Genomic DNA, 24,504 nt, shown 5'->3' on the forward strand with positions numbered 1-24,504 from the left:
CAAAAGAGAGCGAAATGTTTTAAGGGATTTCTAATGGATACTACAAAATAAGAATAAAAAAATACAATTATATGAGTAATATGACAATATCTGTTTATTTGAAAACATCAGAGAATGTAAGTAGTTAAAACAAATTCAAATTAAGATGTAAGCATAGAACAGTTACCAAATGTACTATTTAGTAGTCCAGTTGTCCATTTAATAAAATAGACAACATGTAAATGCATATCATTGCGACCCAAATGCTTACAAAGCTCTAAAAAGAAAAATAAGAAAGGGGAGAAGAGCATCATATGTATACCATGAAATTCAATACACAGATTTGGCAGAGAATCTGTTAAAGCACAGAAAAACTTTATTTGTTCCAAAGTTTGAAAATAAGTAGTTAGAAAAAGAGAGGATATAAAGCTGTGAAATGTGAAAAGGATATTAAACAATTCAGACACCAGACTTTAGACACAGATTCTATGGTAAAATCTTTGTAATACTAAAAGTTTCTTGCTTTGAAGTTGAAGCGTGATTCAGTAAATGACCCCTGTTAGCAATTACAAATTGTTTATGGAGGTTTCTGTTTTCTTTCTAGTAAGGATAGGGAGGGGTGGGGGGCTCCGAGAATGACAATAAATGTTATGCTGTCTTAAGGATATAGCAGGCTGACATATGAACTTTTTATTTCAGCAACAGACACAAAAAAAAAAGATTAAATGATTCATTATATTGAAACTCCTTGTAAATTGACAAAGTTTGCAAAAAGGAAACTAATTATGTCGTTCTGCTCTTCCTGTCTAATGATCTGGTCTGTAGGGCTTGCCTGCAGTATGCTACTCCACTTCGCATGCAGAGGGGGGAAATAAAACAGACACACTCCAAAAAAAAAAAAAAAAGAGAGAGAGCCGACAAGCAAGCAATCAAGCAATAGGCTCCAGGTGGCTCTCAAGCACTTCACTGCCAAAAAAACTACACTAGGAGGCAAGTCCAACAGAGAGGCTCCCAGGAGGGAGTTGGGTTCAGCACGGAAGACAGCGAGATTAGTAAAGCATGAATATACAACCCATGCTGGTGGCCAGCGTCTAGAGGAAAAGAAGAACACTTTGAGCAATTAGCCGGGGCTGAAGTGTTGCTGCAAAGGGGTAGCGGGCAGCGATCTACTGAACTCCCTCAGAAGGAATTTTTCAACTGCACCTCATGGTTTCAGATGTCTCCTGCCGGTTAACCCCTGGGACTGGCTGACCACCACCACAGGCACATCCCATCTCTGGTGTAATCAGACATTATACACCAGCCTATGACCTGTTTACAACCAGGCAAGAAGAGAAAAAAACACACACACACTCCTTCTGCGTCTTCAAAGCAAACTGTTTCATAGGCTGCCAATTAGCTAAAGAGATCACATCTGTGCTGCTTCACAGAATAAATAAGGTGAGAAGAGTGACAGGACTCAGACACTTCAGAGGAGATATGCTGCGTTCAGTGTCCTGAATACATCTTGAGGAAGCAGAACTAAAGGGGGAAGAAAACTTCACTTCACAGAGGGGATTACTGGACAAGTAAACCCACAGACTTCAGAGGGATTACATTTAAGGAATTAAAATAAGAAAATTGACTGAAGAAGACTTTGGAGATAAAACAAAAAAAGCACTCTGGAGGTGGTTTGTCACCTGAGTTATGGATGTTGGTGCACTTCATTCAGCACAGACCCGAGCTCACACGGAGATAACCAGCCAGAAACTATCGGCTTGCCTCTTACTTTTCCCAAGTGTTCCAGTATGTTTCTTTCTATGAGGCTTTTTCTAGTACCGAGAGCTTCAGTACAATGTGGAAATGGATACTGACAAAGGGTGCCTCAGCCTTTTCACACCTGCCTTGTTTCTTCCTGCTCTTCTTGGTCTGCTCTTTGTCCGTCACCTGCAATGACATTGGCAGAGACATGCATTCACCCGAGGTCAGCAATTCTTCCTTGGTAGTCGGGAGGCATGTGCGCAGCTACGATCACCTCCTAGGAGATGTTCGCAGGAGAAAGCTCTTCTCCTTTCACAAGTACTTTCTCAAGATTGATAAAAATGGCAAGGTCAGTGGGACGAAGAAAGAGAACGATCCATTCAGTAAGTAACTGATCCTTTCAAACCTTTTCCAGATGTTAGGAGGCTAAATATTTACACTCAAAATGATTAAGTACAATATTTTAACACTAAAACAACTGTTTGTATATATAGATAATCGTAGTGCCTTTTGTAGTTACCATCTTATAATATGAAAACAAATGAAGTCATTTATCACACTAGAGTCCAATTTTTTGTTCAACTTAATTCTTTACCCTTTTAGGCTCTGAACTTGCAGAAACACTTTTCCTGTGATACTTTTTTCTTTGTCTTTAGTGATGAATAGCTGCTTAAATCTGAAAATGATTACATACTGTTATTAAAGTGGTTTTATAACTTTGGAACATCATTTTTTTGTAAAAGGTAAAGTGTTCTTTTCTGGTTTAGATTTTTGTCCTGCGTGTTGGTTTGTAGTGATCTGTCTATAAAGCTAAGTTTTAAGGCACCAGTGCCACTATTTGTCTTCTGCCTGCCTGCCTTCCCTGTAGTAACCTGATACTCATGTCTGTATTGTGTTGTCTTGTAGAATATTTCCATATACTGAAATATGTACTATATTTGAAATATTCCTTAATTACCATCTATTTGATCAGAATGACATCTTCAAAGTACTGAATACAATCTAGCACAACCTTTGTGGTACTATATAGTATATATTTCTGCTTACAATTTTTCAAACATGTGGACTAGGCTGAAATTTAGATTCAACACTATATTGAGTCATTCAAAAATACAAATGCAGTAAGGATATTTATTTCCTTATTTTGAGTGTACTCTTGGCAGAACCCTAACAACAGTTTATCAACTAAAAGACAACTTACATGTACTATTAAAAATTGCAGTGATTAATAGAACTGCATCGTTGAACATTTGTAAATAATAAAATTGGATGTCACTTTTTTCTGTAATGGTTAGCAGTTATTTACCTTTTTATGTAGTTGTGTGTTATACTGTATATCTGTTTTTCATTTATTAAGTTTATACAGTGCAACTGATATGCTTATATCTTTAAAAAAAATCCAGTGTAGAATTTATTCAGTTCAGTGACATTTAAAACTGATATTATGGAATACATTTTGAATCATGTTTTTATTTAAATACAATATGAATTGAGTAGAAAATGATTTGTTAGTTACGTTATGCACTTACAATTGAATTACCAACACTTCATGATCAAGTGTTACCTACAATTATGTTTATAAAATGGGTAGAAAGAGACATTTATCCTGTTTGCTGGTCACTTACCAATAACACTTGGAATGGGACAGTTGCAATGTATTAAACATGTTGAAGATATCTTTAACTTGGGGTTTGTAGTGAAGTAAACTAAACAAAATATGGCGTAAACAGTGGCCTAATGAAGATTGTCAGGCAAACATTTAGACTGATAAGGTGAAGAGTTAGAAGCATGTTGGTAGTAAATGATAAGGAGAAAAAAAGACTCCAATGTCCAATACAAGCGCAATATGTAATTGTTATACTTGAGTAAATAAAAATGCATTATGTTGCTAATAAAGTGCATTAAATTATAATGCAACAGATATAATGAGTGAGTACAATATATTGTATAAATCTATTCTATAACAGGTATTGCGGACTAGGTTTCTTGATTGGAATCCACAATATCAATAACGAAGCCCTTTGTCTCGGGGGGGTGGGCAGTGAAGTTACAGTATCTTGGGTAGCTGACGAGATTATTAACCCATGGGTAGGCTGGCTCCTGAGAAAATTATATTGTACCACTGGTACATATTGCATAGTAGATTTGTATAGATTAAAGTTAACCACAATCTAATTATTCAGTATCGCTATTCAATGCATAGTACATGATTATGAGCGGATTATTCGGATTTCAAACAGCCCTGAAGACAAGCTATTTGGCAGGATTTGAGTATCTCCAAACCTCAACTATTTTGAGGAGGGCTATCCAAGAGGATCTCAAAACTGCACAACTGAGAAGCAAACTGTAGCACAGTATGGCTTTTTCTTCAATTATAATTTTTAAATGAATGTAAATTGTAAGAAAGGATTAGCAAAATATATTTCAGCGCAATATAACTTTGTTCAAGTTTGATGCTGTTGGTGAGCTCCTTTAAAAAAATTCTCTGTGAAAAAACATAGCAAAAAACATAACATAATAAAAGGAAAGTGTGGGTTTTGTTAATCATTTCACATCTGTGTGTGTGTGTATGTGTGTAATTAGAATATTGCCATAATTGTAAGCTGGCCTCATGCAGTACAAATACACAGGACCATTAAGATATTGTCTTAATGCAAAGTAATTACATGGGAACTAACCTCTGCCGTGCCCATGGGGTAGCCTGTCTATAAGATTGTAGCCTATTATGGTCTTTAACCTCCAAACTTATGGGCTAGAGGGGATACATTAATGCAGAACAAAGCTGGAAATTCCTCCTGTTGTTCCAGTAGAAATGTTAAGGTACTGCCAGATCCATACACATGCTTTCCAAATGTGTACTTATTTATTTGTCTGTGTATTTATTTTTAAAGCTGTAGTTGTACTACTGTAAAGTCAGATGCCGTTTTAAAAAGGGTTATTAGTGAGCAACGGTTTAATTAATGTACTTGTGAAAGAAGTGTATGGAACTTGGATGTGACTGTCATAGTAGCCAGATTCAACTAATGTAATAGTTAAATCTAAGATGAGGAAAATTGTGGAGGCAAAGCATGTTTCAGTAGGATGGGCAGGGTAACCTGACAGCTGTTTGGAGAGCAGGAGTCAGCTCAAACACTGGAACAAAGCTAAAGAATAGGTATACTGTAGCTGCCAGACCTGTTGCCTTGTATTTAAGTAGTAGATTTGGAAATTGCCTAAGCAATTAGATCATTTCATAAAGTGGCCTATTGTTTCTACATCTTTAGTCAAGTATGCTACAGAGCACCACTTTGTGAGAATGGAGGGCAGTTTTTGGCTTGTGATTGTCACTGATTAGAAAGGGATTGTGGTGAATTTAATGGTGCATTTCATCTTCCAGGATTGTTGTTGTGAATATGAATATTTGAGCTGCATATTTCTGGATTCTGTATAGTATGTAAGTATAGTATGTAAGCAAACCTTAATTCAGATTTACTCTATTTTAAATTGTTTTTATATTTTAAAGAAATACCGGCCTATATAATGTACATATAAAACACTGTATAGTGTAGAATTAAACAAATGGACTACATCAGAAAGGACTGTTTCATGAAACTGTAGCACCTTCTTCGAGTGATATTTATATATATATATTTATGTGTGTATATATATATACAGTATATATATATATATATATATATATATATATATATATATATATATATACTTTGTTCATTACCCTTTTAACCAGTTTTCATAAACCTTTTTACCTCCCTCACCGACAGCGTTTATGATAAAAAAATAAATAAAATAAAATCATTATATTTCCTTTACAGTTTTAGGGAGTATTTGTCTTGGGGTTTTATAACCTACCTGCAGCGTCAAACTGGTTAAAACTTTGGAAAGTAATAACTTTTGACATGGTCAAGCTGTGTAGGGTTGCTTGGCTTTATTTTATCACTATTATCGTGGAAATATGTTCTGTGCATGCAAATAAACTGTGCAATATGGAAACATACAGTAGTATCATAAGTTAATAATTCAATATGCTCTTAGGAATAAAACACAAATCTTTATTATAAAACCCTTAGGTATTACACAAAAAAGCACTTTGCACATATTAAGAGTGCTTAGTTTAACACTCTCATGGGTTCAAGGTTCAATTGTTCACTAGTTGCAGTTCAAAGTTCAGATGCCTCATAATCATGTTGTCAAATCCAAGTCCTGCATTTCACGGTGGCAAATCTCTCAGTTTCTCGGTCTAATGGCCTGGAGCTAAATGTGGTTTGTAACTAACTCCACTAGACTATTCTCTAGGCTCAAATGAACACTTTATACATGCTGAATTTGCATAATACTGTATTTCATTTTGTGTTTGTTACTAATCACATGATAGTTGTTCTTAAGTGTGTATTACTTCTGCATTCAAGGATATTTGACACATTTAATTTTGCTGTTTGGGCCTTATATAATTGACAACTATGGATGTGCACTGGTAACTTCTACGCCTACAATGAGTTTGTTAAAGATTTGCAACAGTAAATGTCTAATAAATTGACTGTTTCTGGGGGTAAGAAAATACCAGTGCACACCTCTAGTAGTATTTGTTTATACTAGTCTCATTATAGAAGTTCCACCTTACTCAGGCTTGCTTAGAGACAGCACCAACACGTATAAATCCTGGTGACTTACTTAATCATGTCGCATACTCATGAGTGCAGAAACAGTAGTAAATTATGTTAAAAAGCACATATCTTAGTATAGTAACTGATACAACATTTAGAGGGCATACAATATTATTTAATGTGATTTTATTCACCATGGTGAACAGCTCAAGCTGAAAATATGCATACAGTACTGCATGTGGTTTACAAAACAGCCAACTGAGAAGTTTCAAAATGAACAATTTGTACACATGATGGATAGGTCAGGTATCCACCATGTGGTTCAAGTACAGCTGTTCTGGTCTTCACATAAAATATGACACAGTGTTGCCTGGCGAGATTATGCAAGAGGAGAATTTGGGGTCTTAACATGTGCAGCCCTAGGGGAGTCTTAAACAAGTGCTCTTAAATTACAGTTAATGTTTCTCTTGCTTTTGGTTGCTTAATTAGCAGCATGTTTAATGTTCAATTTACTTATAATAATAACATTGATGCTCCATAATCACAATCAATCTTATTTGTGAGGGAGGGTTAAACAAATAAACAGCTAAAGCAATTACATCAACCAGGTTTTTGTTCAATAGACTGCTGCTTCAACTTTCTTCAATGTTCAACTGTCTAGTTATGTCTTAGTGTTTTTACAGTCAGCGAGTACAGTTTCAATTTAAAACGATTGCTTTCCAGACATGTATGCTTGCCTGTATTGTCTTTCTTATAGTCTCTAACTACTGTAAGTGGGTTTGAATCTGATAAATTGTAAGCAAAAAGCCTGCAACTCATTGTTATTGTAATTAATGCAAAGTTTTATCAATCATTAACCCTTTAGAACTCTATGTTGCTTCTGCTTATTTTCTGTCGTGTAAGCACAGTACCTTTTTTACTGTTGGCTTTAATATTATAGCATTATAGAGGATTATAGAACAATTTAACAAACATTTTAGTTATCAGTGCCCAAGAAGATTTCTATCAGATATTTGATGAAAAAGAAAGGTGCCGTATAATCATGCAAACGTATGCATGGGCTTACACTTGGGCATAGGTATTTTTGTAAAATTGTTGTTAGATGTTTACATACTATATATAAACCCATGGTCTTGTGTCTGACTATATGCACTTATTTCATGTATGATCGCACCCCACCACATAAGCTCATCTCTGTGTTATATGGTACAGGTTAGATAAAAAATATATACATGGATGTGGGAGAATCATCTCCAGCACACACTGAAACTTTTACCCATGTTATCTATTTTTATAGTCAGTTTATAGTTTGTAGGGGTTTAGACTTCTTCACCACACATTAAAAAAAGACATGAATGGTTGTAAATAAATAAGAGGTTATGATCAATTTGCTTCTTTTAAAATTAGACCCTGATGTCTTTATGTTTTCTTGCCTACAGTTTACTTAAAGAAAAGCACTTAAAGAAAATGTCATTGTAAGCTGGACGCTACTTTTTTTTACTGCCTCCAGCATATGTATTTAATTACAGTGATGGATTCTTTGTTCAGTTGTAAAAATAGTTAGTAAAACATTTTGTGCTCCTTCAAAAGGTCAAACTTATGTTTGTTAGGCCAAGATATACAAACATACCTGTTGTTTTTAGTTTCCTGCCTTTGCTGTGACCTTTACTGGCCCTTGAGCGTTGTTATGTCACTATATTATAATTAGCCTATTAGATGATTTTATTATAATGTCATTTTTGGTAAATATATATATATATATATATATATATATATATATATATATATATATATATATATATATAAATATAAATATATATATATATATATATATATATATACAAACAACCAAAACTTTCAGAAAAGAGAAACATCTATTTGAACTTCTGCTGAGCAGTTTCTGACTAAACCATAACCTTATCCTTAAAAAGTTGTGATGTAATGCCTGCTTCTCAAATCTCCCTGCCCTTAATTTAGGTTACATTCTTTTCATTAATCATTCCTTAATGAAATGTGGTTTATTTTTGTATGCATTAGGAAAAATCACAAATCTTGACATGTTAAAAGTAGGGGTTGATTTCTAAAGAAAATAACATACCTAAAGAAGAACTGAACCCTTTGATTTGTTGAAGAGCATCCTTTTATTCATGCTTCTTGTCAACTGCAAAGATATTTTGTTTCAGCACTCGCAGGACACTGCAAATGGAGGTGAACAAACATAACCCTGCTTTATTGACTTTGTTAACCTGTATATTGACCTTAGAGGGTTCTTTCACTGCTTTTGAAGAAGAACTGTCACCTAAAGCTCATATGTCACAAGGCACTAAAACTGTCAGAATCCCACAGCAGGCCTGGAGTTGGCTTGTTATTATCCCTTGTCTATAAAGGAAACAGGCCAATCCACTAAAATGTAATGAAAGCCAGACCTGATCAAACCTGGAGTACCCCAGAGAGAGGGCTGACCCAAAAGACCCTACCTTCTTTCCTCACCTCCTTATGCACTGTTACTGACAATTAAATTGGAAACTTAGCACCGGTATTTGTACACTCACATATATCTTTCATTTCAAAAAGTGACGCAGGTGAAAAAACTGGGATTTTTTTTCTCACGGGCTGCATTTTTCTACCCTTGTTACCAAGTTTGAAAGTTCAGTCTGCATATTATAAGTGTGGGAGACCAGATGTATGTATAACCTTTCGCCCTCATTATTCTAATTGGCTTCTATTTAAAACAATTTGGTGGGTCCCTGGTCAATGCAAAAGTGTAAAGGGGACTCATTTAAGGGCCTGATTTGTGATCATATATTACCTTTTCGATGTATTTATATATTTCATTGACCACTGCTTCCTTAAAAAGTGCTTGTTAATAGCAATGTTTTCTTTCAAAATTCAAATTAATGTTTAGTACCTATGGTATGTCATACAAAGTTCTTGTGTGACATTTGTCCTCAACGCATAACAAACAAATGAAAACCTCTCGATAATAATTTGACAATGCTGAAGTTATTGGACAGCCGTGGTTATTTCATTGATAAACAATCATTTGTTATTCACATTATTTTTATATTCTCCTGAAAGATTTAATACAATGTATTAAATGGCTGCACATGTCTGAACATTTCAGTTGCTTTATAGTAAGGACATTATCAACTTAAAACATGAGGCAAGATCTTGTAATGCCACATATTAGCCACTGTTTGGCTTGTCTGCCAGTCTCCCTACCAATCGAACCCATGGGGGGCCGACCTTATCTAAATTCTGCAGTTTCCTTTCCTATTTTAATCTGGCCATTATAAGCTTTTAGCTTTAATTGTTGATCTTTTTTCTCAAGGAGCAATCTGATGTTTGTAGTAAGGCTGCTACATCTGAAGCCAGATAACCTTTTTTGTTTCAATGTGGAACTCAGTGAAATGTAGTTATATCTAATTTAACCTACTTGCTATCTTTAGATTTTGGTTGAAAAGCAAATGTCTCTCAGTGTCTGTATTACCAGTTTGGTGCTTGAATGTAACCAGTGCCTCATTATAGAACCTCAATTTTATTAGCAAACTAAGCCAATTGTAATATGTGTTTTAATAGCTAAAGCTGTCCTTTCATATGGGTTTCATCAACAAGTGTTGAATCAAATATCTTCAGTTTTGGTTTTAGATGTAACTGCCAAAGACATTCCTATTGTCTGTAAATGTGGTTTTAAAACAAATCAGTCAAAAATTGGTTATGACTGTATGACGTTTAATTAAGCTTGAAAAATGCCAGTGTTCAATGGATGCTATAAACTTACAAACAGTCGTGCAAACAGCACTGTCATTAAGCTGGCGAAGAGGCAGTCTGGAGTGCATACCCTGGAGACACTAATTCCCATAATAGTCTAATTGCCTGTTCTGCTCTAAAACCTCCTCTTTAGTTTTTTTTTTTGCCACCTATTTTCAAGTCAAGTAATTAATACTCACAAAGACCCAAACGTGATTGTAAAACATTACATGAGATGGAAGTATCTACACTTGAAATACAACTTTAAAAAGAGTCTGCTCAGTCTGATACCCAAAACATTTTCTCTAACCCCTTACTAACACATCTCTGATAAGCACACTTGATGTTTAACCTTGTAACCTCCTGGTACAATGGAACACAAGAAAGAACCATAATATGAAGTGGTAATGTGCTTGTCATTGGATATAGCTTATTTGTGCTCATACCGTATTTATTGTGAAAGGGTTTAATTTGCAATACAATATTTTTGGTTGTCACTTTACTGTAGTTAGAATATTCATGTTGAACCCCTTATTTTAATGTACAATAGCAACATTGCTTCTGTTAAATAAGGAATGGCTAGGAGCCAAGGACATTACAGAAACCAGAACCCCCCCCCCCCCCTCCTAATGCTGTGCCTCTTTAACTTCAATGTAATGTAATCGCTTTCACCTCTGTTTATACATTTCATTTCAACTACATTAATAAAAATGAACATTCTATTTACATAAGTGATGCTATAAAAGAAAGAAATAACTACTCTAGGCCAATGATTCATTTTATTCCTGAACTATGTTCAATTTTATTTTGAGTCATAAAAAGAGAATTCTAATTAGTATACCTACGTCTATCTATGCTTTCATGTGAAGCGGAACGATATGACTCTTAGGCCATGACACAATGGTTTCCACACCACAGTGAATTCAGTTTGCTGACAGTGTTACAGTGTGAGCTTTCTGGATGTGTGATACACAGCATTAGATGTCACAACCACTCTGATTCATTTACAGTCAGAATAAGCAAATATGCTTATCAAAACTGTATTAAGAATCCCAAAGTGTGCCTTACCAATGTTTTATTGACAGTTACTCAGGTTCCGAAAATAAAATTCAGAACCAATTCCAGTCTAAAGACCTCTGTAAGTCTTTGGAGTGTCTGAAGGACTTTGAAAGAAAAGCTGAAGGATTAGTGGTTAGGGTTAGGGTTAGGGTTAGGGCTTTTACTACTGTAATAGTTTTCCCCGTACAAGAATGATGTGTGGTTTCATTGATTAGTATGTTAACTTAAAGCAGGTGTGAAGTACAATAGATAAAAGCGTGGAAGTCAAAATGCATAGTAAAAATAATTTACTCATATTTTTAAAAGAAAAGGCCCTCAGTTTTATATCTCCTGGGGAGCTGTTACTGAAATCTGTTGTAGTGCCATTCCTTTATGCAGCAGTTACAGAAAATCGGATTAATTCAAACAAGCTTACAGGTTTGACCACCAGCGCGTTTTGTTTTGGTTTGCATTGTTTTTTTTGTTGTTTTTTTTTTCTCACAAACTTTTTGCCAAACATACACAATTCTGCTGAAAGTTCAGAAAACAGTAAGCATGTGGTCCTTAAATTGATAGCGAACAGGAACCTCAGTCTGTGCAGTTCATTAATGAAGCAAAGCATGAGAAGCAGCCCAAAAGTAAGATCTTTCATTACTGAAGAGCTACTGCTGTGCAGTTTGGTTATATGATTATATAGTAGATCAACGTACCAGCAATGAATGAGAACATGCAGTAGTTCACATATTTTTAAAAGCAATTCACTTTTATGTTTTATGGACAAAAATGAGAAAACCCTACAATGCTGTACAGCCACCATGGGCAGCCAGGAAAGCAGATGTTTTAATTGTTTAATTGATATCTGACCATTTCACAATGATTACTACTGACATGCAACAGATTATAAAATACAAATCAGGGATTCCATTTGCTTCACAAATCAGAGAAAGTATTTAAAACAAACCCATCCAATCCCTGTGAATTATCCCTCTACCCATAAATCTTTGCATGTGGTCAGATGTTGAATTCTCATATGGCTAATGTTTTTAAAGGCAGTTCCCGCCAGACTGTTGTTAATCAAAAAACAGCAATTTTGGTTAACAGATTTAATGGAGCCCTGATGCCTGGAGAGCAGTGTCTAATAAAACTATGCTTTACATATAGTAGGAATAATTATTTATTAAAACACATAATTGATAGGTAATGAAAAGTCACCTTGCAGTTAGGTAACAGTTAGATAAAAATTGGTTTAATACTATTCTGAGTATTTTTCCAGATCCTTGATTGACTGACTCATTATGTTTGCATAATGGAATGTAATTTAATTGTGTTTTTCCTGAAACATGTTTACAAATTGCACTCACCCACTGCAGAAGAGAGATATGCTTCCACAATATGCATAATTCATGACTATTTAACAAAGAATGCTTAGGATTGAAGCATATCAGTGAGCCATGGAAAGCTGAGGGCCCACATACAGTACAATGGTTGTTAGGTTAGTTTGAAAACAGATTGCATCGCTCTTAACTACAATGTGTATGTGTGGAAGGAAGGCTTATCGTAATTTATCGATGTGAACCATGTGAAACAGGAGCAAGGGCATTTCTGTAAGAATCCTTACTTTAGGCCATTCCCAGCTTAACTGCTGGTAAGTCTAATGAACAGGAATTGGGACTGTTATAACAAAGTCCAGTGAATCATCAAAGGTAATAAAAGCAGGACCAGACCATAGCAGCATCTGGGAGTAAAGTTTTAAGGAGCAGGCAGGAATGTGTACTAATTATTGCATTGTTAATATGTTACATGTGTCGGAAAGGAGAGATGGTGTGACTTAGCACAGGCAGCAGAGGCTTAGCCAGTAGCCCTGGATTGTATCCATCACAGATTCTATATTAAACCTCCAGCTGTTTTATTGTTTTCTAACACTTTCCCAGGCAAGACCCAGTAGCCTGGCTGACCATCTACTTTGCAGAATTTCTGAATTTGTATTTAAAAGAGGACTTTTCATTATTGCTATACATGAGTTACAGTACATCACTGGAGTGCATATGCCCTGCATATCTACTGTCACTGCTTTCTGGGGAATATTCAGTTTGTTCAGACTTTTGCTATGCTGTGTCTGCATGTAATATATTCTGGGGTGTAAAATTAAATTGTCTTTCTGTTACCACGTGAGTTGGCAGTTTACAATGAATTTCAGTCACAATGCATACAGGGTATAAACAGGCAGAATAAGTATATGTGCCTCTTTATTTCAGAAGAGTTTTGGATAATTTTATGCAAATTCAGATTTTCCTACACTTTGGGCAGATGACTATCTAAACTGTTAGTAATACAAAATAAAACCAATGCAGAGTCATCTGTGTTTGTCACTAATCCATTTGGTAGATTTGTTTTGGAGATTTTAGAGCAGGCCAAAGTGAGCTGCTTTTTTACTTTGTTAAGGCTCTCATTCTTTATGTCTGATGAAGCTTAGTTTATATGCCATCTCTGTTAATCAGGATAAGATCTAATCTTACCCAAAAGCTGTGTTTCCTTTATAGGTACAGGTATGCTGATTGTGCATGTTTGAATGAGTGTGAGAGATTTGGTGATTTAAATGAGAATCATATGGGTCATTCTAAAACTGCAATACTAATCATACCAATCAATGAAAATTCTATTAGAATGGGGAAGCTTGGATGTTACTTTAAAACAGTTGTATTTGTTTTTCTGGTCAGTCTAAACAAGAGATTAAAGTACAGCTCTTTAATGGAACACAAACCAAACTTCAGCAGAACATCAGGCTCATGACAACTGGTTACATCCTCTTCTTAGTGATAGGCATCAGATAAAGAGACATTTGTGTGGTGGAAAGGCTAATCCTTTACACCAAAGGTGACTATGACACAGTCCTAGAGGCATGCACAGATTACCTGCTTGGTTTAATGTACCAGTACAGAACACTTGAACCAAACAATTGGAAAAAGGAGTCTATATTGAGGAGAGTCTTTAAATCTCATAACAATAACAACATTTCTCATTATGAGGGATGAATTAAGAGTTGAAAGTAAGTGATTGGATATTATTGTCATTTGATGGTAAAGTAGTTGAAGGGTAAACAAGCTTATGTGTCAGACAAGTCTGTGTGTCTTTACACCCTTGTGTCCAAATCACACAATCATCTTCACAATTGGTACTAATTGTGTGCAGGCTGGATTGTCTTGTCATCCTAGGGCAGGGTCAGAAAACTTTGGCAGAGGAATTTGTGGAAGCTTTCCCGTCTGCTGGCCGTGTTGTTTTGGCTTTGTGGATAAACAGAGGATGTTAGTTCCAGGGCGTTCAGTTTGGATTCTTTCACAAGATTCATCCCACACACAAAAAAGAAAAAAAGGCAACATTATAAACACTAGCTAAAAGTAAAAATATTGGTAAAGGGTTAATACCATATGCCTACATACCTCTGTATTCAATCAAAGTTTCCCCCGAACAAACTTTATTCACAGCACAAAACAGTGACTAATTAAAAAAATAGGACATTGGGGTTTTTTTTGCTTAGAATGAATATAACATAAGATTTGAAAAGCACAGGAGATCAAAATAAAAACAAAAGTAAACACGTAAATAAATAAGAATTATAACTTTTAAAGTGAAAACCATGAAAAGATTATGGAGAGTCATGCCTTCACTTATTGCCTGTGCTGAAGAGTTAATCAAAACCTGTTTTATCCAGATGCAGGAAAACTTATATAACGAGTGCAGCCCCTAAAGCTACAGAATCACCCCTCTGCTGCTTCATTAATCACAAGAGCCTTTGAGCTAAAGGCCAGCGGATACCAGATCAAAGGTGCAAGTCACTGTCATTATCAGCCAATGCAAAGTCAACAAAAAATGAAATTTGAATCAGTAATCTGCTCTGTTTATTACATAGCCGTTTGTAAAAGTACTTGAAAAGGCATGCCAATCAATAGAACAGGCTTCAGAGCAGGACAGGAGATCTGGTCAGTTCCCAGGCCTATTAGTACTAGTCAGGGGAAGCAGACACCCCCCACAGTTTACACTCAACTAACCTCTCCTGTTAGCACACACAAAATGATTGGGAATAGCTGTGTGCAGAAGGTTGCTTCTAATGAGAAACTCAGGTAGACAAACCTTGATGCATCATGCACTGTGCTTCTTGATCAAATACGTGCATACTACATTTTAGATATGTTTATTGTTTTTCCTAAACAACTGTAGAATATAAGTGGAAAAGTCTTGCAAAACTGCATGCACTGTACAAAAAAAAAGACATGGGGTCATCCAACCATTTTTGCACATAAACAAGTATAATGTGTTAGGTCTCTCCCAGGAGAAGACCTTTTCATGTAAAACTTGTAACCTCTTAATCCTGTGTTTGTTTTAGTGTGGTTGTGATGCATAGTATTTGTTTTAGGTTACCAGTATCCAGTAACATATTCCAGCAAGCAATTATACTGAAGATAGAAGTTTCTGATATTATACTTCTGACTGATACTAGCCATGAGAACTAATGAGTTTATCACAGCATAACCAGTGTAAAATGAAGTACCCTTGTTGTGACTGATCTTTACTGGAGTGGCCACTGATTAAATAAGGCACCAATTAGTCCCAGTTTTGACTGTTATTGTGAATGTTTGGAGACCACCTCCCAAAAACAGATTGAAATAATGTCTACCAAACTGGGCTGGATTTGATTAGACAAAGGGTAAATGTTTATATTGTATATCTCAGTGCCACCCAGACCTTTTATGTGTATTACGTATTTATTTTACTTTTTAAAAATATTAAAGATTAAGGTAGTTTGCGAAGCTCTGTAAAGGTGTTCTTAAAAGAAAACTGGAATATTTCACCAAAAGGGAACTGTCTGCACTGCAGTTTAAACAGTGCAACACGTCATTGACAAACATTGCTTATTGGGACTTCAACTCTGTGTGGCTTCACCCATTCAGTGAAGTGTCAGAATAGCTTGTGCTTGAGTTCAAAGTTAGGCGGAAGTTTTGTTGCAATTTAAACCTTTTGCAGCAGTCATGCCTTTCAACTCCCAAAACAGACAGGCAAAGGTAGGGGGAAAATGCCTTGCTGACAGTTTAAATACCACATCAAAGCATTAAGAAGTAAAGCGTCTAGGACAGGTGCTTTCTGCAGCCTGGACTATATCTTATTTTAAAATCTCAGACTTCAGCAACAACATCTTGTCTCAGATATTACTAGAGAAAGGGTTCTGTTCCTACATTCAGCAGAATCAGGTTGTCCCGCAAGCTTTTTATACAATCCTTTTGTTGCCTGAATCCTGGTATCTTTGATCAGTAAGGACTCAGTAATCTCCCACAATCTTTCAGTCATCTCATTTCAACTCTCCTCCTCTTCTGTACTCTTGTTCTTAAACCTCAGGCTTGGGAGTGGGAGGCTATTGATTTACATCTCCAGTGATACAGGGAACAAGATATGTTAGGAAACTTTGGAGCGTCGGAAAGAAGTAATTCCCTGTTTTTTTTTGTTTTTTTGTTTTTTTTAAGAAGACAAAAAGACAATTTTGATGAACAGTACGTCATCAAACACATACATGATAAATTCAGCATGATATATAAAAAAAGTACTAATAATAATTAAATATATATATATATATATATATATATATATATATATATATATATATATATATATAACTGTAAATATCCTCCTGTTGTCTGCTCTCATACACATTTACGACAACATAAACATCAACAGGTTTGCATGAGCATGGTTTAACTAAAACTAGGAGATTTCCCCAGAATCGTAGAAACAAAAATAATGAATTTTATGATTCTATCTCTTTCCTAATTGCATACAGAGTACAATGCATATACTTTCTATTTTAGATATACCATGTTTGGAAAACAATGTATTTCTTTTCTTACTATGTGCCAGCAATAAAAACCAATATGAAATGATTTTTTTATTTTTTTTTTAATTCACTGTAATTAGTTATAATTAGGGATCTTTATCGAAAGATGGTCTTTATATACTGTACATATGTTTTAACATGAGCTATACAGGGAATTCTACATTGGGAGTGGTCAATAGAAACCAGTGATCTTTCTTTACAAGTGCTTTTGTGTCTATATTATCAGAAGAAATTATTCCTGTTTGCCATTGCCAATACTGCTGCACTGTTAATGACAAATTTGTATCCGTCATGTAGGTAGATCAAATTATATATTCAAAACAGTATAGTATTTGGTAAATAGATGCTCCTAGTCTCCAAATGTCTCTCATTGGTTTATTCAAAAGAATTTGGCCAACAAGGCCTGGGAACGAATGCAATATTTACTAGATGTGTGGCAAGGTGAAAGGTGCAACAGCTAACAGATCCCGATTTCCCATCTGGATTAGTCAAATTCTGGTGATTTTAAGGTCAGGCTTAATTACAGAATAGGACCCAGAGGCCTTGACCTTACCAGAAGTCTAAGTTGAAGGCCAAGGGCTTGTGTGGGGAGTAATACAATACACATGTTAGAACAGGAAGCAGCTGCCACTACTCTTCTTCGGCACACTTTATAAGGGTCCAGTAAAACACATCCTTCTAACAGGGTTCAGAAGGGGATCTGAGGATATGGCCTAAAGAAGAGGTTGCCCAACTAAATAAGCTGTAACTGTGTTAAAAGCAGACAGCAAAGGCAATTAAGTTCTGATCAAAGAACTGTCTTAGACCCTTTTTTAAAGACATTGTAAAAATTCAACTGGCCAGGATGTGGCAACTGTACACTCAGTCATGAGGAAGAAAGAACCAAACTTGTATTGCGTCAATATTGTCTAGGATAAAAACTGTGGCGTTCAATAAACACACTGGGCAGTCAAAGGCCACCATGTTACAACCAGTAAGGTTGTAACATTTCATGAGTTCAGATAAAACAACCAAGTTAAGTCATAGTAGGCAGTTTTCCTCTCTCTGTTGTCTGGTTTATCATCAAAACGAAATGTTACAAAATTATTTTGAACACAGTGTGACTTTAATTAAGGCAATAATGGTTTTAATGTCTGAGTTGCTGTTTTCAGACAGTTGGAAGTCAAGTGAGGATAGCCCTGCCATGCTTATCAGAGATATGCAGACAAATTATATGGGATGTTTCTAATTACAATGAGTAGAAAATCATATGGGGCATTGAAAAATATGCAATTACAGTGTGTGCGGTCAAGTAAGACTAACTGTAATTGTATTCAACAGAGCTACAGCTGTCAACAAATAATATGCGATCTTCTGTAAAACCCTGATGTGATGTGCATTGTATTTACTCGAAACCCCAGAGGACATGGCATTATTTTCTTTAAGTGACTAAAGCCATTATTGCCTAGTTTGTGTCATTTCCCATGGCTCAAACTATTTCTAAGAGTTCATTGCCCAAGGCATACAAGGATCACCTTGTCAGACCTGACAAAGCCCTCCTAAATATCGAATACAATGTCATGTCATCATCGTATTATTTGCTTAATGCTGAATCTTGCTTTTTTAAACAATGTCATAATATAACAAAATCATAGGATATATGCCTTTTGAAAAAAATATTAAAACCTGTCACAAAAGCACATTTGAAATACTGAAGAAAAGAAATTTTAGACACCCAAAAGAAAAAAAAAGCATCACATATCATATTACTTTGCATTTTGTCAAGGGACTTAATATCCCGTATCTTGGATTAGACAATAAAGCATGCAACGTAAAACCAGATTATTTATATAAAACAATCTCTTTCGCCTGAGGTTTTATTTTTAATTTTTTTTATTTTTTTATGTGACATTATAGGTACCCTTTCTCTGCAATAGAGTATGGGTCTGGATGAAACATTCGTACTCTACATAGATTTATAATTACTATAATGAATACATAGAACATAGTACGTAGAACTATAATTACTGTAACAGTGCTATGTTGGGAACCAGTGAAGTTACCTGGGATTTATCTGCTCTATGACTCTCATGCCATAGAGATCCTTAAACTATTAAAATGTTCCAGTTTTATGTAAAACTGTTCTCCATACAGTATACCCATTTTTTCAAATTTCTTTCATTGCAGGTATACTGGAGATAAAATCAGTGGAGGTTGGTGTTGTTGCAATCAATGCCATGAACAGCAATTATTACTTAGCAATGAACAAGCAGGGGAAGATATATGGAGCAGTAAGTATGACTTCTTTCATTGAAACTGTTAGGTGCTGACGTGATTCACCTATGGGAATCTAGTGGGACAGTATGATTGCCATTGTTATATGCATAATATAATATGTATTATAATTTGTATAAAATGATAAACTATGCCGCTCATCCTAGATTAATATTGTTGTTGTTGTTGTTGTTGTTGGTGGTGGTGGTGGTGGTGGTGGTGGTGGTGATGGTGGTGTTATGAACAACAACAACAATAATAACACTAATAATAACACTAATAATAATACTACTAATAATAATGCCTTTAATTAATTGCGAGGTGTGAGGGTTAAATGTGGCACTGTGTGTTTTTACATCTGTCGTTGGGCAATGCAGCAGAGAAAAGAGTATAGACTAATAGCTGAACTAGCATATCTGGGCATACCACTGTCACCGTGGTATGTATATACAGTATCGCCACAGTCTTTAAAAAAAAGTGCATTGTATGCATTGAGGCAGCTTTAACAACACAATAGAGACTTGTTTTAACATGTCTACGCTGCCTCAATCTTCTTATAGACTGTAATGGTAACATTCCCTCTAGTTATCTGACAAATATGACAGAATGGGATTATAAATGTGTGTATAGCGATTGGCAGAAGTCACTGTCAGGGAAGTGTGATTGTCTTTTCATATAACAATCCTTTCTCTAAAATAATATAATAAATATTAATAATGAAAAAAATAACCTAGCAATACAAGTTGTTTTACATAGAAACCAGAACATGTTTGATCTTGGATTGGGTTAACTGTTACATACAATTACTAGTGTATCGGTTTACTAATGTTTCAGTGAGTACTGTATTTTGTAAGCCTACTCCACGGTTCCAATCTACTTAGTCACAGGTCTGAAACTACAGGATTATTTCATGTTTGAGAAGAAGTCAGATGTTTAGCCCCTATAAAACAACATTGTCGGGTTATTATGAACAGTTCCACACCATTGCACTTGAATAATCCTCCATTTGAAAAATAGATTCAAAAGAAGCACAGCTGTACTCAGCAAGTGCGCACTCAAAACTGAAAAGAATTTCTCAAAAAATTAAAGAGCTACTCCCACATACGCATGCAATGCTGGTACTGTTTCCATTCAGAATCGTAGAAAAGTGGATGTCTGTCAATGCTTTTTAAGGTTTTTGAAGGGTCATTCTCATGTCTGTATTACAAAACAGTTAAAAGTTATCTAAACCTCTCTTCAGCTGTTACACTTTTCTTCCAAAATGTAGAAATCACTAATCAAGAGTAGCGACAGTAAAAGTAAAAAACAAATTGCAAAAGAAGAGCTAAATTCATTGGGTCTATGTTAAATTCACATCTCTCTTCAGACTATTTTTTGCTATCTATAAGGAGAAAGAATGGTATGTTCTTATTTCTCAAAGGCAGTCTTAAAGATAACTTAGATTGTTACAAATCATGACATTTACATTGACCGTTCCTGTCTGTTTCAGTTGGTGAACAAAAATCAACCCTGCCAGTACTAACAGAGGTTCCATTACTGTTGAATTTATAATTATATTAGTATTAGTATATTAATTCTTTCAGCATTGCCCATCTGTATACAGTTCTAGTAAAGATACTGTAACTCAAAACAAGCTTTCTGAGTTTTGACAATATCTGTGTCACTGGTGGCTGCAGACAGTGGATATCATGTGTATTCAAATGTGTATTTTCTTTTTTTTCTTTTAAAGAAAGAGTTTGGTGTTGACTGCAAACTGAAAGAAAGAATAGAAGAAAATGGGTACAATACATACGCCTCATTGCAGTGGAAGAACAAAGGCAAGCAAATGTTTGTGGCTTTAAACGGCAAAGGTTCTCCGAAGAAAGGCCAGAAAACACGAAGAAAAAACACTGCAGCACACTTTCTTCCCATTGTGGTGCCACTGTAGATATGGATTCGTTCGGGGAATGCTGCTGCACTGAAAAGAGATGGAACTATCAGGCTCACTTTAAACTTTTATTTTAAAAAGATGGCAAGGAAGGCACTATTCAAACACAAGGACATGTCTAGACCTCCAGCAGTGACACTGGAGATGTGTCCCTATTTTTGTTTTTATCAAAACAAGCCCTTTAAACTCCTACATAATTGTAATTGGCACAGGAGGTACTTTTTAAGGTGTTCTTTACCGAATCATTTAATCAAAGAATGGATAAAAGGAAATGGGATGGAAGATATTTCCAACACAGAATATATTGATAATCTTTGCGATACTGCTAGAAGGAAATGACACATTCTAATCGTATTATGTTATATGATCTTTGGGAGGAGTCATTTTTTATGGCATACTAACTCATATCAAAGACTTTAAATGCACTCTCAAGCCTAATGATCCAATTAAACAGTTAGACACGCAAACATTTACTGGAAGCACTTGGGTCAGACGCAATAACAGTGGGCTTCAGGAATGACACGAACGAAGAACGGACAGGATTTAGAAATATAAACATTATAGATTAAACTACTCTAACAGAATGAGTGCTACTGGTATGCTAAGCTTGTTCTTCATTCCTTTCTAATCCTTTCTTAATAAATTATTTATTTTATATGATATTAAGAACAAAACTTAACATTGTCCTGTGGAGATTTGAGTTTGAGAAACTGAAAATAAAAATAAAAATGTAAATACACTATACTATCACACCAAAAATATGTCCTTTTGTTGTATCATATATTTAGAAAGCACTGATTTTAACTTATTGTACATTTTAACAGTGAGGCAAGTTTTTTTTTTTTTCTAAAGACGGGGATTAAGGCATGCGTTCAATGAAAGCAAAAAATTGGCATGTACAGCAGCATAATGTGGCACTATCAAAACATAACTGACAGGTGCCCACATTAAATTGTGGCTAAGCATCTGAAATTTCACACTCTACAGGATTAACATGTTTTCTTTCTTTTTCCCACTGCATATAGACAGTGTGTGAATCCTGGCGCATTAGAGCCCATCGCAGGTTCATTTTGATCAATGAGATGCTACATATTCACTTTGTATTCCATTAAAAGTTACTGCATTAAGGCTCTTTAGAGTGTCAATAGTAAAATAAAATAAAAATAAAAAAAGGTTCAAGTAGTAGATTAATATTATTTTGTTATGAATTCACTAAATGATAAATCTATGAGATTATATTGATGCGCTGTTTGTCTTCATAATTTTTGCTGTGAATGTCAGTTTTATTTTTATTGTTTGGAAACTGAATTATTTTGGTACAGAGCTGTCATTTTGGAGAGTCAATTATATTTAAGTTTAAACCCTTGGATTGCTGGTTTTGTTTGATCCCTTATAAGTTATTATTATGCAATGTCTAGCCAGCACTTCCCTTGTTATCTTGTCATTGAATATGAAATCTAAATAAAATGTTTCCCCTTGTGAAAAATAGAATGGTTGAGTCATTCTATTTGGTTTCTTAAATAAAGTTGGATGTTTCCCACAATGTGTTTTGGTCTGGAAAAATGAATTCAACAATGTGCAGGTTATCGTATACAAACATTATCAATTATCATTCAGAACAACTGAAGACTCTTTCCCCTTCAGCGGTTTTGAAATACAGTAGCTGTCTGCATCAACTACACAAAGTTTTGAACAAAAGATGGTATACAGCAGTCTGTTATTGTATTTTATAGGGACCAGTGTTCCAAAGGGGTGGCATGGAAAAGCCTTTCACTATCATTTTCTTCTTGTGTCATAAAATGCTTCAAATAATATTCTATAGAAACTACTAGATGAGAAACAATTGCCATTTGGTACCATTGTTTTATTTATTTTTTTAAATTAAATTGCTATCTGTTATATAATAGCAATCAAATGCTTTATATTCTTGCATGTTCATCCAGTTTGTACAACTGATGGTGTTGTCAAAATACATAATAACAAGTAATAACAACTATACACCAACTTGCAACAAACTGAAGAATCAAAAAAAGAAATAATCAAAATAAACAAATCCCCAAATTACAGTACAACACACAAATAAACTTTTGAGGCATAAGCAATTAGGAAATAACACTTACTACCCAGGAACCAAAAAAAAATAAAACATTGTTACACGGTGAAATCACAAGCCAAACTACATATCTCATATGTATGCCTGAATCACACTAAAATTATTGTATGCAGCACCAAGGAACATAACACCTGGGAGACAATAGGGGTGACATTTCTTTTTCTATTCTTTAATTTCAGTTTCATGGGGGGAAAAAAAAACTTTAAGAAAACTGTCAGTCAATAAATAACTCAATCAATAAATGAACTTTTGCATAATTGTCCTCTAGATATAAAAGGTTCTCTGCTTCCTTCCCTGTGTTTCAATTAAAGCTGGCCCTTTTCTCCTTTGAAACGACCCCCTCTGGGGGTCAGCAGAAGCCCTACCACCTTGCCTCGGTGCTTTTTTTTTGTTTTTTTAGAAATCAACTACTGGTCCTTAGAGAGTAAATAGCGGGGTTCCAAAAATATAGCGTTATACGTCCCCAGGTGTTGCTACAACTGTTTAAATAACATGCCTGTCATTTTTCTTTCATTGTTAACATCCTGACAACTTTTTACACTTATAACTTGATTTAAACTCTGCTTCAAAACTCTTTTCAAAATGGCCGCTCAAGTGCACTGGGGTTTGAGATCTGTCTCTAATATATATATAAATTTTTTTTTTAATTAACAAGGGCTCTGGCTTTTCTGTTCAGTATCACATCATGGATCGTTATTGCTGTGATACCTGTATGACAATGTGGGCAATAATCCTTACACTATCAGTGCACTAGAGCGGCCATTTTGAAAAGAGCTTTGCAACAGGGTTTAAAGTGTAAAAAGTTGTCAGGATGTTAACAATGAAAAGAAAAATTACAACTATGTTATTTAAACAGTTGTAGCAACATGTGGGGACGTATAACACTATATTTTTTGGAACCCTGCTACTTACTCTTTAAAGGGTTATAACACCAGTTCCTACCTTTGTCTGATTCGTGTTTGAGTTTGTATTAGTGTTGTATTCGATTTGGTGGACCACTTTCTTTTGACTTGTAATTTTACTTGCTTTGTCATTTTGTTGGTGTTGTGAACTTGTCTTTCATGTTGAAGGATGGTTTTGTTCCTTTGTATTTTGCACTTTCAGGTTGCTGTTCCAGCTGGTAAAGTGAACCCAACCCTTTCAACTGATATACAATTAGGAACTTTCAATTCTCCCTTCCTGGTAATACAAAAAAAAAAAAACTATACAAGACTATTACCTT

At 35.1% G+C, this 24,504-nt stretch overlaps 1 protein-coding gene across 1 annotated transcript; it reads left to right on the forward strand.

Annotated features, from left to right (window-relative positions):
- The first annotated feature begins 893 nt into the window (after nucleotides 1-893).
- Nucleotides 894-22,704, forward strand: LOC131737224 (fibroblast growth factor 10-like). Its single transcript, XM_059024786.1, has 3 exons — nucleotides 894-2,102; nucleotides 19,156-19,259; nucleotides 20,972-22,704. Exons 1-3 carry the CDS (start codon nucleotides 1,814-1,816, stop codon nucleotides 21,167-21,169), a joined length of 591 nt encoding a protein of 196 aa, XP_058880769.1. The 5' UTR covers nucleotides 894-1,813; the 3' UTR covers nucleotides 21,170-22,704.
- Nucleotides 22,705-24,504: the final 1,800 nt, after the last annotated feature.

Source organism: Acipenser ruthenus, chromosome 1 (genome assembly GCF_902713425.1).
Source record: "Acipenser ruthenus chromosome 1, fAciRut3.2 maternal haplotype, whole genome shotgun sequence".
NCBI lineage: Eukaryota > Metazoa > Chordata > Actinopteri > Acipenseriformes > Acipenseridae > Acipenser > Acipenser ruthenus.

What these genes read in the sequence shown, in the direction of transcription:
- LOC131737224 (XM_059024786.1), top strand. Translation starts at nt 1,814, where the DNA reads ATGTGGAAATGGATACTGACAAAGGGTGCCTCAGCCTTTTCACACCTG. An exon ending in GAAAGAGAACGATCCATTCA is followed by an intron (nt 2,103 to 19,155) that starts GTAAGTAACTGA and finishes CTTTCATTGCAG; the next exon opens with GTATACTGGAGATAAAATCA. An exon ending in AGGGGAAGATATATGGAGCA is followed by an intron (nt 19,260 to 20,971) that starts GTAAGTATGACT and finishes TTTCTTTTAAAG; the next exon opens with AAAGAGTTTGGTGTTGACTG.